The sequence below is a fragment of the Cotesia glomerata genome, linkage group LG4, assembly GCF_020080835.1.
Source record: "Cotesia glomerata isolate CgM1 linkage group LG4, MPM_Cglom_v2.3, whole genome shotgun sequence".
In the NCBI taxonomy this organism is placed as follows: domain Eukaryota; kingdom Metazoa; phylum Arthropoda; class Insecta; order Hymenoptera; family Braconidae; genus Cotesia; species Cotesia glomerata.
In genome coordinates this window covers 19122679-19137843 of record NC_058161.1, presented here as the reverse complement: position 1 = coordinate 19137843, position 15165 = coordinate 19122679, and the positions used below count along the sequence as shown (strand labels likewise).

General features: G+C 23.8%; 3 protein-coding genes across 3 annotated transcripts; 2 read left to right on the top strand and 1 right to left on the bottom strand.

Moving 5' to 3' along the window:
* Positions 1–2292: 2292 nt before the first annotated feature.
* LOC123262753 (V-type proton ATPase subunit e 2-like) lies at positions 2293–4982 on the top strand. Its single transcript, XM_044725147.1, has 4 exons — positions 2293–2571; positions 2663–2710; positions 2837–2924; positions 4692–4982. The coding sequence occupies exons 1-4, from the start codon at positions 2474–2476 to the stop codon at positions 4713–4715; spliced, it is 258 nt and encodes an 85-aa protein (XP_044581082.1). The 5' UTR covers positions 2293–2473; the 3' UTR covers positions 4716–4982.
* A 141-nt stretch (positions 4983–5123) lies between these two features.
* LOC123263688 (protein farnesyltransferase subunit beta) lies at positions 5124–9286 on the bottom strand. The gene is made up of 7 exons (XM_044726630.1): positions 9269–9286; positions 9027–9210; positions 8397–8516; positions 7959–8197; positions 7449–7749; positions 6704–6948; positions 5124–5475 (listed from the first exon to the last, which is right to left on the bottom strand). The coding sequence occupies exons 2-7, from the start codon at positions 9132–9134 to the stop codon at positions 5286–5288; spliced, it is 1203 nt and encodes a 400-aa protein (XP_044582565.1). The 5' UTR covers positions 9135–9210; positions 9269–9286; the 3' UTR covers positions 5124–5285.
* A 1806-nt stretch (positions 9287–11092) lies between these two features.
* On the top strand, positions 11093–12844 carry LOC123263926. The gene has a single exon (XM_044726972.1). The coding sequence runs from the start codon at positions 11093–11095 to the stop codon at positions 12779–12781; it is 1689 nt and encodes a 562-aa protein (XP_044582907.1). The 3' UTR covers positions 12782–12844.
* The last annotated feature ends 2321 nt before the right edge of the window (positions 12845–15165 follow it).

The following is a 15165-nucleotide window of genomic DNA, read 5'->3' as shown; positions in this document are numbered from 1 at the left end:
AAAATTATACTTTTAAAATATACATTTTAACAGTCCAAGCAAGTCAATAATTACAGTTTGATTTTTAGCGTTACGTTTAAAATTTACCATTTTATTTTGTAAATATTGACGTTGCTTGTATTAGAAATTTACTTACTTTATTTTATACTTTTTACAGATCATAAGATCCCTGATAAAAAAAAAAGTATTGAGACAAAGAAAAAAAAGCATTGAAAAGTATTGGTTTTCTAGTCAATCCAATACTTTTTTCTTTGTCTCAATACTTTTTTAACTTCCCGCTAAGAAAATCGAAGATTTTCAAAAATCGGGAAGTTATTGTTTTCACCCCGTTTTGCAAAAATCGAGTTTTCATCAGATCTCGACGTTTGAAGGTCACAGGAAGCTTCCCTGACTATCCCCGCGAGGTTGTCACGGTGTCTGTATGTATGTGTGTGTGTGTGTGTGTGTGTGTGTGTGTGTGTGTGTGTGTGTGTGTGTGTGTGAAAGTATGTGAACCGCTTATAACTTTTGAACGGCTTGACCGATTTCATCGCGGTTGGTGCCATTTGAAAGGGCTTGACCAAACTTAGATTTTAAAAACTATTTGGACCGATTCAGATCAATAAATTTTGAGAAATCTTCAAAAAACAAAAAAAAAAATTTTTTTCAAATGTGGTTTTTTTGGAATAACTTTTAAACGGCTTGATGGTTCAATTCCAAAAACTAATCAGCTCTTAACCTCAGAAAACCATGTCGATCGCCACCAGTCCGGTCAAAATCGGTTGATTCGTTCGAGAGATATCGTGAACGAAAGAAAACCGAAAAAAGTGTTTTTTCGGAATAACTCCGAAATTCCTAGCGCGATCAATTCAAAATTTGAGATTCTTTGTGATGCTTGAAAAACTGCGTCGAATGCTGCCAATCGCGTGAAAATCGGTTTATTATTCATTCAAAAGTTATTGCGGTTTAAAAATTCAAAAAATAGTGTCTTATCAAATCTCTATCAGACTTTTGAGCTCGAAGAGCTCAAAAGCATAGGAAAGCAATCTCTTTGAGCTCGGAGAGCTCAAAATAACCCATAAATTGTATTTTTAAGCTCGAAGAGCTCAAAAACGTCATTGGTGCAATTTTAAGCGCCTAAGTATGAAATTAGCGGGAAGTTGCAGGGATGGCCTTCAGGGTCAACCGTTTTTCTAATTTTTTTATTCAGGGATCATTTTTTAGATACGAAATGATAAATATCAAAGTCTGAATTCTTAATTATTATACTTAATCATTTTAGACATTTACATAGCGAATATTACTGTTTGAAATAGTATTTTCTTCTATGTAAAGAGTAATTTGTAACGTTTAAATGGTAAATATTATAAAGTGAATAGTAAAATCACGATTTTACTGTTTGAAATGGTAATTTTTAGCAGTTGATCATTACTTATTATAAATCGACTGTTATTTATTACAGTTTACTGTTTTCCGTGTATTTGATTAATAAATTCTGACGAACCGCAGTAGTTAAACACTTCGGGAGCAGTAGTTTAACTAATATAATAAAATACACTGATAGAAGGATTTGTTTATATTTAATAAGCTTCATTAACTGTTAATAAATGATTTTTTAACATCATAGGATTTAATAAATATTTATTAACAGTTAATAAATTATTTATTAGATACGATTTATTAAATGTTAATAAATATTTGATAATAGTTAAAAAATATTTATTAACAGTTAATAAGTAATTTATTAAGTACAATTTATTAACTGTTAATAAATATTTATTAATGGTTAATGAATATTTGTTAACTGTTAACAAATATTTATTTAAAATAAAAAGCAAAAATAGCAATTTTCTTTTGACACTTTTTATAACTCCACAGCTGCAATACATGATAATAATTAAATTCACTAAATAAATTAACCTTTTTAATATTTAAAAATATAAAAGATAATTATGAGCTTGGTATTTTAAAATAAACGTTATTATAAGGTAATATAATTAATGCAAATAATTTATAAAGATGATTTTTGTTTATAAACAATCTTTATATCATATGACATTGCAAGCGAAATAAATTCACTCAACAAAATATTTATTAACTGTTAATAAATATTTTTTAACTATTAATAAATACTTATTAACTATTAACAAATGTACTTTCCTCCCAAATAAATATTTATTGAATGTTAAAAAATATTTATTATAATTTAATAAATTAAATAATTGTCTTCAAATAAATTGAATTATTTTTGAAAAATTTAAATTTCCCGCGTGATTGATCAGCTGTTTCGAAAGAGTAATTCCACAGCGACAACTTCAGAGTGATCAGCTCATGTGACTTAACGTCATTTTATCTACACAAAAACGCCCAAATTTTACTTTCCAACTTAAAATTCTCCTTTAAATAATAAATTATTAATCAATCGCACTTGATTAATAAATAGTTAATTAATTAAAAATCTGATTAAATAATTAAAAGTGTTAATAAATAAAAAATGGGTGCTGCAGCTCTTCCAGTGTGTATTTTTACATTATTTTGGGGTGTAATTGGAATTGTTTTACCTTTTTTTGTTCCCAAGGGCCCTAATCGGGGGTAAGTTGGTCAATTATTATTTTTAAAAAATTTATTTTTTTTTTTTAAAGTATTTATAGTAGTTGATAATTAATAAAATTTATTTTTTTAGGATTCTACAAGTTATTTTGATGCTGTCAGCATTTACTTGCTGGCTATTGTGAGTAAAAATAATTTATTTAATTATTAAAAATTTATTTTATAATTTATAGAATTAATTTTGAAAGTTTTAAGTGTATTTTATTTGTTGAGAAATTATTTTATTAATTTATTTTTGGTAATTTAGCTGGCTATGCTGTTATATGGCACAAATGAATCCATTGATTGGACCAAAACTATCTAATGCCACTTTGCTACTGATGGCACGTGAATGGGTAAGGCAATATTGATTTTATTAATTATTCTTATTAAGATAAATCTGATAATTTATATAATTTTTTTTTAATCATGAATTATAGCTATAAAAATTTATTTTTAAAATTTTATATTTAGAATAAATAAATAGAATTTTTTTTAGATAGAGTTTATTATTAAGAAAAATCTTTTTAAATTGTCTTATGTCAATTTCAATGTTGAATTTTTTAAAGAAAATATTCTTAATTTTTAGTATTTAATTTTTTTATTATGTAAAAAAATTCATTTTTAATAGAAAGAAATTTTAATTAAAATTTAATTATTTAAAAAAAAAATGAAACTAGCAGTCACTATGTGACTGCCGTGACTTGTGAACTATAAATAAATAAAATTTTGCTTTTTAAATAATGAATTTTGTTAAATTGCACTGTACTTTCTTAAATATTGACGTTTTTAAAGATATAAGCTCATCCCGATGTTATACTCATCAAGAGCTTTCATTTGAGTACCCACATGCATTTTTGATATATTTTTCATATATACGTATATATAATGTATATAAATATATGAAAATTTGATGTGGGTACTCAAATGAAAGGTCTCGATGAGTTTAACATCAGGATGAGCTTATATCTTTAAAAATGTCAATAGTTCAGATATTATATTGTATTTTGTCAACTAATGATATTTTTAAAGATATAAACTCATCATGATGTTACACTCATCAAGACTTTTTATTTGAGTACCCACATGCATTTTTCATATATACATATATATAATATATATAAACTTATAAAATATATGAAAAATTGATGTGGGTACTCAAATTAAAGGTCTCGATGAGTGTAACATCAAGATAAGCTTATATCTTTAAAAATGTCAATAGTTCAGATATTATATTGTATTTTGTCAACTTATGATATTTTTAAAGATATAAACTCATCATGATGTTACACTCATCAATACTTTTCATTTGAGTACCCACATGCATTTTTGATATATTTTTCATGTATACATATATATAATGTATATAAATATATAAAATATATGAAAAATTAATGTTGGTACTCAAATGAAAGCTCTTGATGTGTATAACATCAAAATGAGCTTATATCTTTAAAAATGTCAATGGTTAAGAAATTATATTGTATTTTGTCAACGCATGATATTTTTAAAGATATAAACTCATTATGATCTTACACTCATCAAGAGCTTTCATTTGAGTACCCACATGCATTTTTGATATATTTTTTAAACATACATATATATAAATATATAAAATATATGAAAAATTGATGTGGGTACTCAAATGAAAGGTCTTGATAAGTGTAACATCAGGATGAGCTTATATTCTTAAAAATGTTTACAGTTTAGAAATTATATTGTATTTTGTCAACCTATGATATTTTGAAAGATATAAACTCATTATGATATAAGATTCATAGAGACCTTTTATTTGAGTACCCACTTGCATTTTTTATATATTTTTCATATATACATATAGACAATAGGTATATAAATATATAAAATATATGAAAAATTGATGTGGGTACTCAAATAAAAGCTCTTGATGAGTTTAACATCAGGATGAGCTTATATCTTTAAAAATTACACTAAATTCCACGAAAAAAACCGATTTTACCATATGACTATCCTGGACACAAATTTTTTCTTATTCTCTTAATAATATAAATTACATTAAAAAAATTATATTAATTAACTTTGTTTTATAAAAAAAAATAAATTAAATATTACAAAATTTTTTAATTAATTTTTTCTTGTTACAGAATGGAAAAACCATCACCGCTTAAATGTGTTATTTAAAGTAAAATAATAAAATATATTTAATTTACCAATTATGAAAAAAAAAAATAAAAAACAATAATAATAATTGCCATTATTAATTAAATGAAGTATTTACGTGTAAATAATTTAAAATAGCGTTTGAAAAAATATGTATTATCATTCCGTATCAACAACGTTAAATGTACATTTTATTTTTGAAATTAGCTCATTTAATTTGTGTTAAAAATAATAATTATAAAAAAAAATGTTCAAATGATTAATTATATGTATAAATAATAAAGAATATTAGTGTATTAAAAAAAAATTATTTAGAAAAATAATTATTAAGATTTAAGTTTAAAAAATAATTTTACAATAATATTTCAAATATTTATTTTTAAAATTTACAATTATTTTAATTAAACAATAAATTAATAATTAGTGTACATTAAAGTGAAAATTTAAAATTTAATTGGCATTTTGAATGTTGCTCATAAATTCTTGGTCCATCGTAAGGATTTTTTAATAATCTATAATTTTAACAAGTTGATTTGAATTTTTTAAAAATTTAAGTTGATTTTAATTATTCATCAATGTTAATCAGGTATTGGCAGTATTTCAAAGTAATTAATGGCTTTGGTGACACATGAAGACACAAGGTTGTAAAGTGGATGAGTTGATTCGACTAAATTAATGTACCGTTGGCCGAGTATTGACGGAGTGGGTGAATTTTGGGCTATCGAGAGTCCACTCAGTACGTAGCAAGTATGATAAATATCACGATTTCTGTAAAATTAATAAATTATTGATATTACTAATAAAAAATTTTATTGCAATTAATAAAGTTTGATTAATTAAATTATTGGACTTTAGATAAAGGTTCCAAATATTTTAGATAAAATTAACATAAGTAAAATATTAATATTATTATTATAAATAAATGAAATTTTGCATTATTAAATAATGAATTTTGTTAAATTGCACTGTACTTTTTTAAATATTGATGTTTTTAAAGATATAAGCTCATCCCGATGTTACACTAATCAAGAGCTTTCATTTGAGTACCCACATGCATTTTTGATATATTTTTCATATATAAATATATGTAATATATATAAATATATAAAATATATGAAAAATTAATGTGGGTACTCAAATGAAAGGTCTCGAAGAGTGTAATGTCATGGTGAGCTTATAACTTTAAAAATGTCAATAGTTCACATGATATTTGTTGAATTGCACTGTACTTTCTAAACTGTTGAAGTTTTTAAAGATATAAGCTCATCCTGATGTTACACTAATCAAGAGCTTATATATGTAATATATATAAATATATAAAATATGTGAAAAATGCCATATGGGTACTTAAATGAAAGGTTTCGATGAGTATAATCTCGGGGTGAGCTTATATCTTCAAAAATTTCAATAGTTCACAAGATACAATGTCATTTCTTAATTATGGACATTTTTTAAGATATAAACTCATTTCGAAGTTACACTCTTCGAGACCTTTCATTTAAGTACCCACATGGCATTTTTTATATATTTTATATGTATGGTATTTGTGAAATATATATAATATATAAAATATATAAAAAATTGATGTGGGTACTCAAATGAAAGGTCTCGATGAGTGTAATGTCGGGATGAGCTTATATCTTTCAAAATGTTAATAGTTCACAAGATACAATGTCATTTCTTATTTATTGACATTTTTTAAAATATAAACTCATTTTGATGTTACACTCATCAAGAGCTTTCATTTGAGTACCCACATGCATTTTTGATATATTTTTCATATATACATATATATAATATATGTAAATATATAAAATATATGAAAAATTGATGTGGGTACTCAAATGAAAGGTCTCAATGAGTGTAATGTCGATTCGAGCTTATATCTTTAAAAATGTCAATAGTTTATAAGATACAAGGTCATTTCTTAATCATGTGTCTAGAGATATTTTTGAATGCAGCCTGAATAAGTAGAATAAAAAAATCAAGTACATACTTTTTTGGTTTATCTAAAAATCCACCATAAGGATTTTGACAGCAAACAAGAATATACTCTTGAAGTGCTTTTTGATCAAAGAGCCAGTGATTGTTTGAATTGAAATATTTTTTTTCTTTAGCTAGGATCGCATTTATCAGAGGAAATGAAGCACCTTGCCAAAATGAGTAGCAGCCATCCACTAATTTATTAGTACGTCCTTGAAAACCTCCTTCTAATTTCATCTGTTTATTAACCAGCCATCTCTGAAAAATTAAAAAAAATTTCATAATTACACGTACTCCCTTAATTGGCTTAAATTAATCTATATAATGAAAAGAATAAGAAAAATTTTATCACAAAAAATTTTGTAAAATAAAAATTGTCTAAAATTTAATTTTATAAAAAAATTGTCTCTTATAATTTTCTCTCAGGTCCAATCAAAAATCCGTAAATTCAAAATCAAGATTTTTATAATTCACAAAAACTTGAATTATTCATTATAAATTTTAATTTTGGAATTACAGTAATAAATATTGGTTGTATAAAAAAATCATAAGCGACATTTTCTATATAAAATTAAATTTTCTACAATTTTTTTTTTTTAAACTTTTTTTTTCAGACCAATATTTTCTCCGTAATATCAAAATTTAAATTATTAACTACTAAAAATTAAACTATTAATTTTTAAAAGGTAAATAAACTTGACTATAAGTATAATTTAATTTTTTAACAGTCTAAAAAATAAAATAGACATTTTTCTTACCAACAACGCGGACAAGTCACACTTATCAACCTTCCCCATCAAAACTAGCGACGCAAGTCCACAGTAAGTGTATCCTCCATGAGCTTCCATACCCGGACAACCTCCAAAGCCACCTTCCCAGGTTTGACACCTGGAAATCCAGTCATCTGTGCCCTTGAAAAGCTCTTCTGAGTAGACATTTGTCAGCTTAGCTACTGCTATCGCACAGTAAACACCTCTTATGTCTAGCTCGCCGTCTCTGTGCATTGAAAAACTTCCGTCTTTAAATTTCAATGAACGGAAGAAACGCACCAATGATTTTCTATAAATTTTATAAAATTTTTTTTATTAAATAATTATATTTGATTTTTTTATTAAATAATTTTATTTGATTTTTTTATTAAATAATTTTATTTGATTTTTTTATTTAATAATTTAATTTAATTTATTATTTTTATTTAATATAATTTTTTTTATCTTATTTATTTTTTTTTAAATTAAGTTAAATTTTTTTTTTTAAATTAAGCATACCTATCGATTGCATCATAAGCTTTCTTGGATTTAATGGTACACAGTGCACAAACCGCAGCATAAGTAGAAGCCAAATGTGGAAATTGACCAGGACCACCACCAAAACCTCCCAATGGGTCTTGGCATTTAGATAAAAAATCAATAACTTTTATATTGTCTTCTTCATTTAATTGTTCACCTAGTAAATTTAATGCGTGTAGTGACCAGTAACAGAGCCAAGGTCTACTGCAATCTAAACACTTTAAAAAAAATAATATTTTTTTAATAAAAAGGTTTTTAGAAAAATATATAAAATATGGGTTTAATTATATTTTTTTAATAGCATATATGTTAAATTAAATTTAAATAAATTAAATATGTATTTTAGAATGTACAAGAAAAAAATTCATTTAAAAAAATATTTTTAAAGAAAATGTTAATTAAAGAATAAATATTTACCTCGTAACCCTCAGATAATTTATGTAATGATTTTTTTAACCAGGATATATGACGTCCGCGACTTAATTTTGGATCTTCAGCTATTTTGTAAAGTTGCAGACAATTTTCTTCAACAGTTTCCTTGAAAAAAAAAAAAAAATAATAATTAAGTATATGACATTAAAGTTAGCAGTCACTAGAGAATTTTTTAATTTTTTTTAACAAAAAAATTTCTTCAAAAAAATTATTTTTAAAAAATTGCTTTTTTAATTTTTTAAAATTCCTACAAGTCAATTTTTTTGATATTTTTTTTTTGCCATAATTTATTTGTTAAAAAAAATCTAAAAATTATTAAATATCAGCCAAATTTATTATCATTTAAGTATCATAAAAAATTACTAATTGAAAGAAATTAAAATTACCAATTGTTGAAACACTTAATAATTTTTTTATTTTTCTTTAAAAATAAATTCAATATAGAAAATTACATTCGTAATTTTTTGGAGCTTCTAAATATAAAATTTTTAAAATAAATTTTCTTTGCCATAATTTAATTGTCAAAAAATTATCACATGTCTCTAAATTTTATCATTAAATTTGACAATTAAATTCTGTCATAATTTATAAAAACTTTTTACTAAAAATATTTACCTGTTCAACAGAAGTTGTTGTCTCAAATTCTTCATCATCTTGAGTTACCAATAACAATTCCTTAAAGGATCTCATTCCTTGACTTAAATCACTATTAAATTCGTACATTGTCCTCCAAATATTTATTTCTTAAATAAATATTTTTTAACCTGAATTTTAAACTCCCGGTCGAGAAATGTGTAACCTAAAAATAAAAAAACAAATTAAATAATTTTTCTAATAAAAAATAAAATTATACAAACCTTTAAAATTTAATAATTATTTACAACCACAATATTTATCAATATAAAAAAACACAATTAATTATTATAATAATTACTAAGTGTATAATTTATAAAATTTCATGGAATTTATAAAAAAATTCTTATAAATAATAATAACACAATTTTTTTTTGTTTATCACATCTAAGTAGTGATTGTTATAAAAGTTATTGTAACTACTATCATTACTTTATTTTTTTCATTATTATTATTCTTACTATTATTATTATTATTATTATTATTATTATTATTATTATTATTGTCTGACTATAGGAAACTTTTCTGTATACTGAAGTCAGCTGACAGAAATTTTTCATTAATTAAATTATTATAAAAAAATTTCACGTTTGAAAATAAAAAAAAAAATTATTTGTAATTAATTTTTTAATTCTAATTAATTTTTTTATAAAAATTTAAAAAATTTACAGCTATCAGCTGACTTCAGTATCATCACAGTATTTTTCGATAATATACTGAAGACTAGAATTCAAATTTGCGCGCGCAAGCCTGACTGTACGGTTTGCATATATTTTCATGCTTATGAACTTATGATATATTCGACCAATCACGTTACGAATAGTATGCTTACATGACATATTTTCATATTTTTCATCTAACTAAATTATAAGAGTGGAATATCCGTCAGCTGTCAATTTTTAAAATTTTTATAACAAATCAATTACAATAAAAAAATGCTTCTAAAAATTTTATGAAAATTAAGTTAGCCGACATTAAAAATTTTTAGAATTTTTTTTCTTTTGAAAAAATTATTACAAAAAAATAAAAAAAATTTTTTCATATGTTAAAAACTTCAAAAACTATAAGTGCAATTTAAAAAAAATATTTTTTAGTCATAATTTAATAAATAAAGCAAAATAAAAAAATCAAAAATGTCAGCTAACTTTATTATTATAAAATTTTATGAAAATTAAGTTAGCCGACATCTGAAAATTTTAAGAATTTTTTTTAAAAAACTTTTTAAAAAACTTAAAAAATTTTAAGTGTAATTTTTTAAAAATATATTTTTGTTCTAATTTAATTATTGAAAAAAAAAATCAAAAAACTAAAAACAGCGGCTAACTTTAGTATATTATTAAAATTTTTACTTGTAATTTATAAGATTAGAGTTAGCAGTCACTTAACAATTTTTTAATTCTATTTAACAAACAAATTTGGTCCAAAATATTATTTTTAAAAAATTGCATTTTTAATTTTTACATGTCAATTTTTTTCCTCATTTTTTTTGCCATAATTTATTTGTTAATAATATTTCTAATAGTATCAAACATTTGCTAAATTAATTTTAATTTGTAATTTTTATTAATTTTCAAATCTGAAATTTTTTAATTAAATTTTATTTACAATAATTTAATTGCTATTAAATTTTAAAAATATTTTTTATGTCTGTCGACTTCAGTGTCATTATTTTCCAAAAAACTGAAGTTAGCCGACAGCTGTCAATTTTTATAAATTTTTTTTTTACAAAATAAATTATAAAAAATATCAAAAAAAATGACACTAATAGTTTTTATAAATTTCTTAATGAGGAACTAAAAAAAAAATTTTAATTATAAAAATTGAATTATTAAAAAAATTCTGAAATTCGACACTTGTCGGCTAATTTCACTATTATTTATTTATCGAGGTATCGATATATCAAACTATTAACAACTGACAGTTTAAATCCTAACCTAAAATTTCTAACCGGCAAGAAAAAAACGTCTGTGAAAAAACAAACAAAAAAGTGATTAATAAAAAGTTTAGATAATAAACAATGCAATAAAAACCAAAAAAAAATTACAATTATGATTATAAAAACATCATGCCCGAATTTCGAGCCTGAAAATTTTGAAATTCTCGATTTTTATAATATTAACACAGTTTTTGTTTGGAAAAATGATCAGTTCGCATATTTTCCACTAACAACTCTGACGTCAGCGGCAAATTCGGTGGCGGGAAATTTAAAATTAATAAAAGCGCCAAGTGGAATTAAAAAATTAAAAAGCTACAAAGAAAGAGTGTTTTTTATTTGTGAACCTCGAGGTATTTATAAATTTGTAATTAATAATAATATTGAAACATTTAGAATAGTTAGTTCTACTGGAGTTGAAATAGCCGAGGAATTTTACAAAAATTTATGCATTAAGGACAATTTTTTGTGGTTGCAAAATAAACAGGAAAAATATTCAAATGAATTATTTTTTCTGAATCAATCGAGTATCGATATCGATCAATCGATAAAAATCGATCAATCGAACTCGAAAAATTTCGATCAATCGAATTTTGAACTTTCACTAAATATCTCGACCTCAACACAAAATTTCGATATATCGAATTCAAGAATCGATATATCGAATTCGAGAATCGATATTAATTCGATAAAAATAAATTTAAATGAAGCGGGAAATTTGAAAAAATTAATAACAGATAAAGATATATGCTTAATAGCAAACAATTATTTACTCTATAAATTTATCGATAATAAAACGGAATTAATTTACGAATCAACTTATAAATTAACGGATTTTGTGGTAATAAGAAATAAAAATAATAAAATAATATATTTATTATTAAAAACATCAAACAAAAAATTGTTGATATTAATAACAGAAAATTTGGATTTTAAAAAAATATTCTTCAATTGCGAGATTAATAATTGCGTTGGATTTATTGAAGAAAATGAAGACTATATTAATTTAATAATTGGAGGGGATAAAATATATTTTGTTACTTTGAAGGTTAGTACAGGTGGCGTTACTTACCACAGTTACTTAAACGAAGCGCTGAAGGCTCTTAGGATTGTAGAGAATAAAGTTTGGGGGTTAAAAGCCGCAGGGGAAATGGCGGAGATTGCGCAAGAGTTCAATAAGATGGCGGACCAAGATGGCGACGAGTTTTTTGAACTAAGAAGCAGTATGTGCAGCGGAACTTCGGTTATTGTTGATAATATTTGTGATTTGTCGAAGGAATTGAAGGTTAAGAATGAAAAGTTGCTTATTGAGCAGGATAAATTGAAGAGAATAAATATTTATGCGCACAAAAGTAAATTATTGGGGATAAAGAAGATTTGGGTTGAAAGGACGAGTAGTTTCATTTTTTTAAAAGCGAGTTTTGAAGGAACTTTACCGAGAGATTGTTGGATCCGCGTTGGGGTTAGTTGTAAGGAACAAGAATTTTTTACCATGCAAAAAGTTGAAGATGGAAAAATTGCAGCGGAACTTCCGCTGCCGCTTGAATTCTTTGACAGCACCGCGGAAATTTGTTTAGATCTTGTTACTTTGGTTGAAGAGGATAAGCCCTGGTTTGTTGTGAAGGATTGCGAGAAGAAAGCTTCTGCTAAGGAGAAGGAGACTCTGAGGAGTTTGATGGAGAAGAAGAGGAATTTTTTGAATACTAAGCTTGGCGTTCTGAGGACTGGAGATGGTGATGAAGATCGTTTTAAGAAGATTTGTTATGTAAAGAAGAGTTTGAGAAGAGAAATTCCAGATTTTTGAAAATTTTTAATTACATGAAGAAATTACCTTGTTTCTTGGGAACTATTGACATTTTCAAAGAAATAAGCTCATTTTAATGTTACACTTATCGAGAGCTTTCATTTGAGTACCCACATCGATTTTTTATATATTTTATATATTATATATTTCACAAATAACATGTATGTAAAATATATGAAAAATGCCATGAGGGTACTTAAATTGAAGGCCTCGATGAGTGTATGAGGCCTCAAAATGAGTTTATATCTTAAAAAATGTCAATATTTAAGAAATGACCTTGTATTTTGTGAACAATTGACATTTTTAAAAAGATAAGCTCATCCTGATGTTATATTCATCGAGAGCTTTCATTTGAGTACCCACATCAATTTTTCATATATTATATATATGTATATATGAAAAATATATCAAAAATGACATGTGGGTACTCAAATGAAAGCTCTTGATGAGTGTAACATCGAAATGAGTTTATATCTTTAAAAATGTCAATAATTAAGAAATGACTTTGTATTTTGTGAACAATTGACATTTTTAAAGAGATAAGCTCATCCTGATGTTACACTCATCAAGAGCTTTCATTTAAATACCCACATCAATTTTTCATATATTTTATATATATTATATATATGTATATATAAAAAATATATCAAAAATGCCATGTGGGTACTCAAATGAAAGCTCTTGATGAGTGTAACATCAGGATGAGCTTATATCTTTATAAATGTCAATAGTTAAGAAAATACAGTACACTAAAACAAAAGTCATTATACAAATAAAAAAATTTTTATTTATTATAGTTCACAATTCTCAGCAGTCACGTAGTGACTGCAAATTGCTAGATTAATATAATAATATAAAATTATATATTAATTTTATTTCTTCTCATAAAATTATTTTCCCGTTTTTCTTAAGTAGATGGCGCTTCTGTTCAATTTTATAGTTTTTAAGTATAAAAATTAAAAATAAATTTCAACTCAAAAAAATTTTAAACAAACTAAAAATTAAAACACATTTTTTTAACAAAAAAAATCACATTTTTTATTTAAAAAATTTTTTTTTTTTTTTCAATTTTGATTAATAAAAAGATAATAATTTGTAATCAATAATAAGTTGAAAAAAATTTTGTACTGTAATTTTTATAATTAAAATTCCGAGTGCTGTTATTATTTAATTTTTTCTGTTAAATTATTTAATTTAAAATAAAAAAAATAAAGAAGCTAGAATTCTATGATAATATATTATTAAAATAATAAGCTAATATAAAATATTGTCATGTTATGAACAATAAATGAAGAAAAATTGAGTTAAGGATAAATAAAGATATCTTTGAAGTGAATAGTGATTTATTTATTTATTTATTTATTTATTTTATTCTTATTTTTATTTCAGAGTAAATTACATAGAGATTTTTTAAACTTAAATGTCAAAAGTTGATACGCCACATTTGGCGAAAGGACGTTTTTGAGTATAAATAGCCGTGTAAACCTGTACGGTACAACTCGGAATTGAGTAGCAGTAAATTATACTTTTTAGCATTAATTTTATTGCATTTCCCGTAAACAAAACGTCAAATCAATGTAAGGCTGAATTGCGTCAGTAAATTAACACTAACAATACATCGCTATTTTAAGACTTACATCAAGACGTAAACATAATAATATGTGATACAGTTAAACAGTCTTTTCATCTTTCCCTTAAATATCTTTATTTTTATTTTTTTTTTAATTACTAATTTATTTATAATTATATTATAAAATACACTATCATAACTCATTAGAGTGTACAAAATTTTACAGTTACTTGTCTTACTTTTTATATTTATATTTATGGTATATTTATACTTAGATTTAAGTCACTAAAGTTAATATAATAATTTACATTTATTTAAATTAATTACTTGAGTATTTTTTTTATATTCTAAAAAATTTTTAGCTGTTAAGAAGAAATGTACTGTAAACGTTACTTTATTCGCTTTGCGCAGAACTAGCGCCAGTAGCGGTGATTTTATAAACTAAATGTTAGTACTATAAAGAATTTTACAATTTTTTTTTACAAATAATCGCTGTTTGATATGAAGTTAATATTTTAAATATAAAATTATTAATATGAACATTATATTCTTACAATAATTTATTTAAATAATTAAAAGTTCAATTTTTTTTAAATAAATTTTTTATAATTTTTACGGAATGATATTTAGAGTTAATAAAATCTTGAAATTTTCCAACCATGTACTTTTTTATTTTATTACTTCATAATTAAATGAGCATTATGAGTTGTGCAATTTTTGATTTTCCAAACTTTTATTTTCTTTTTATGCTTATCGTTTATTTTTGAATGCACTGATAAAAAAAAATATCCTTATTCAAGAAAATTATTCTTGC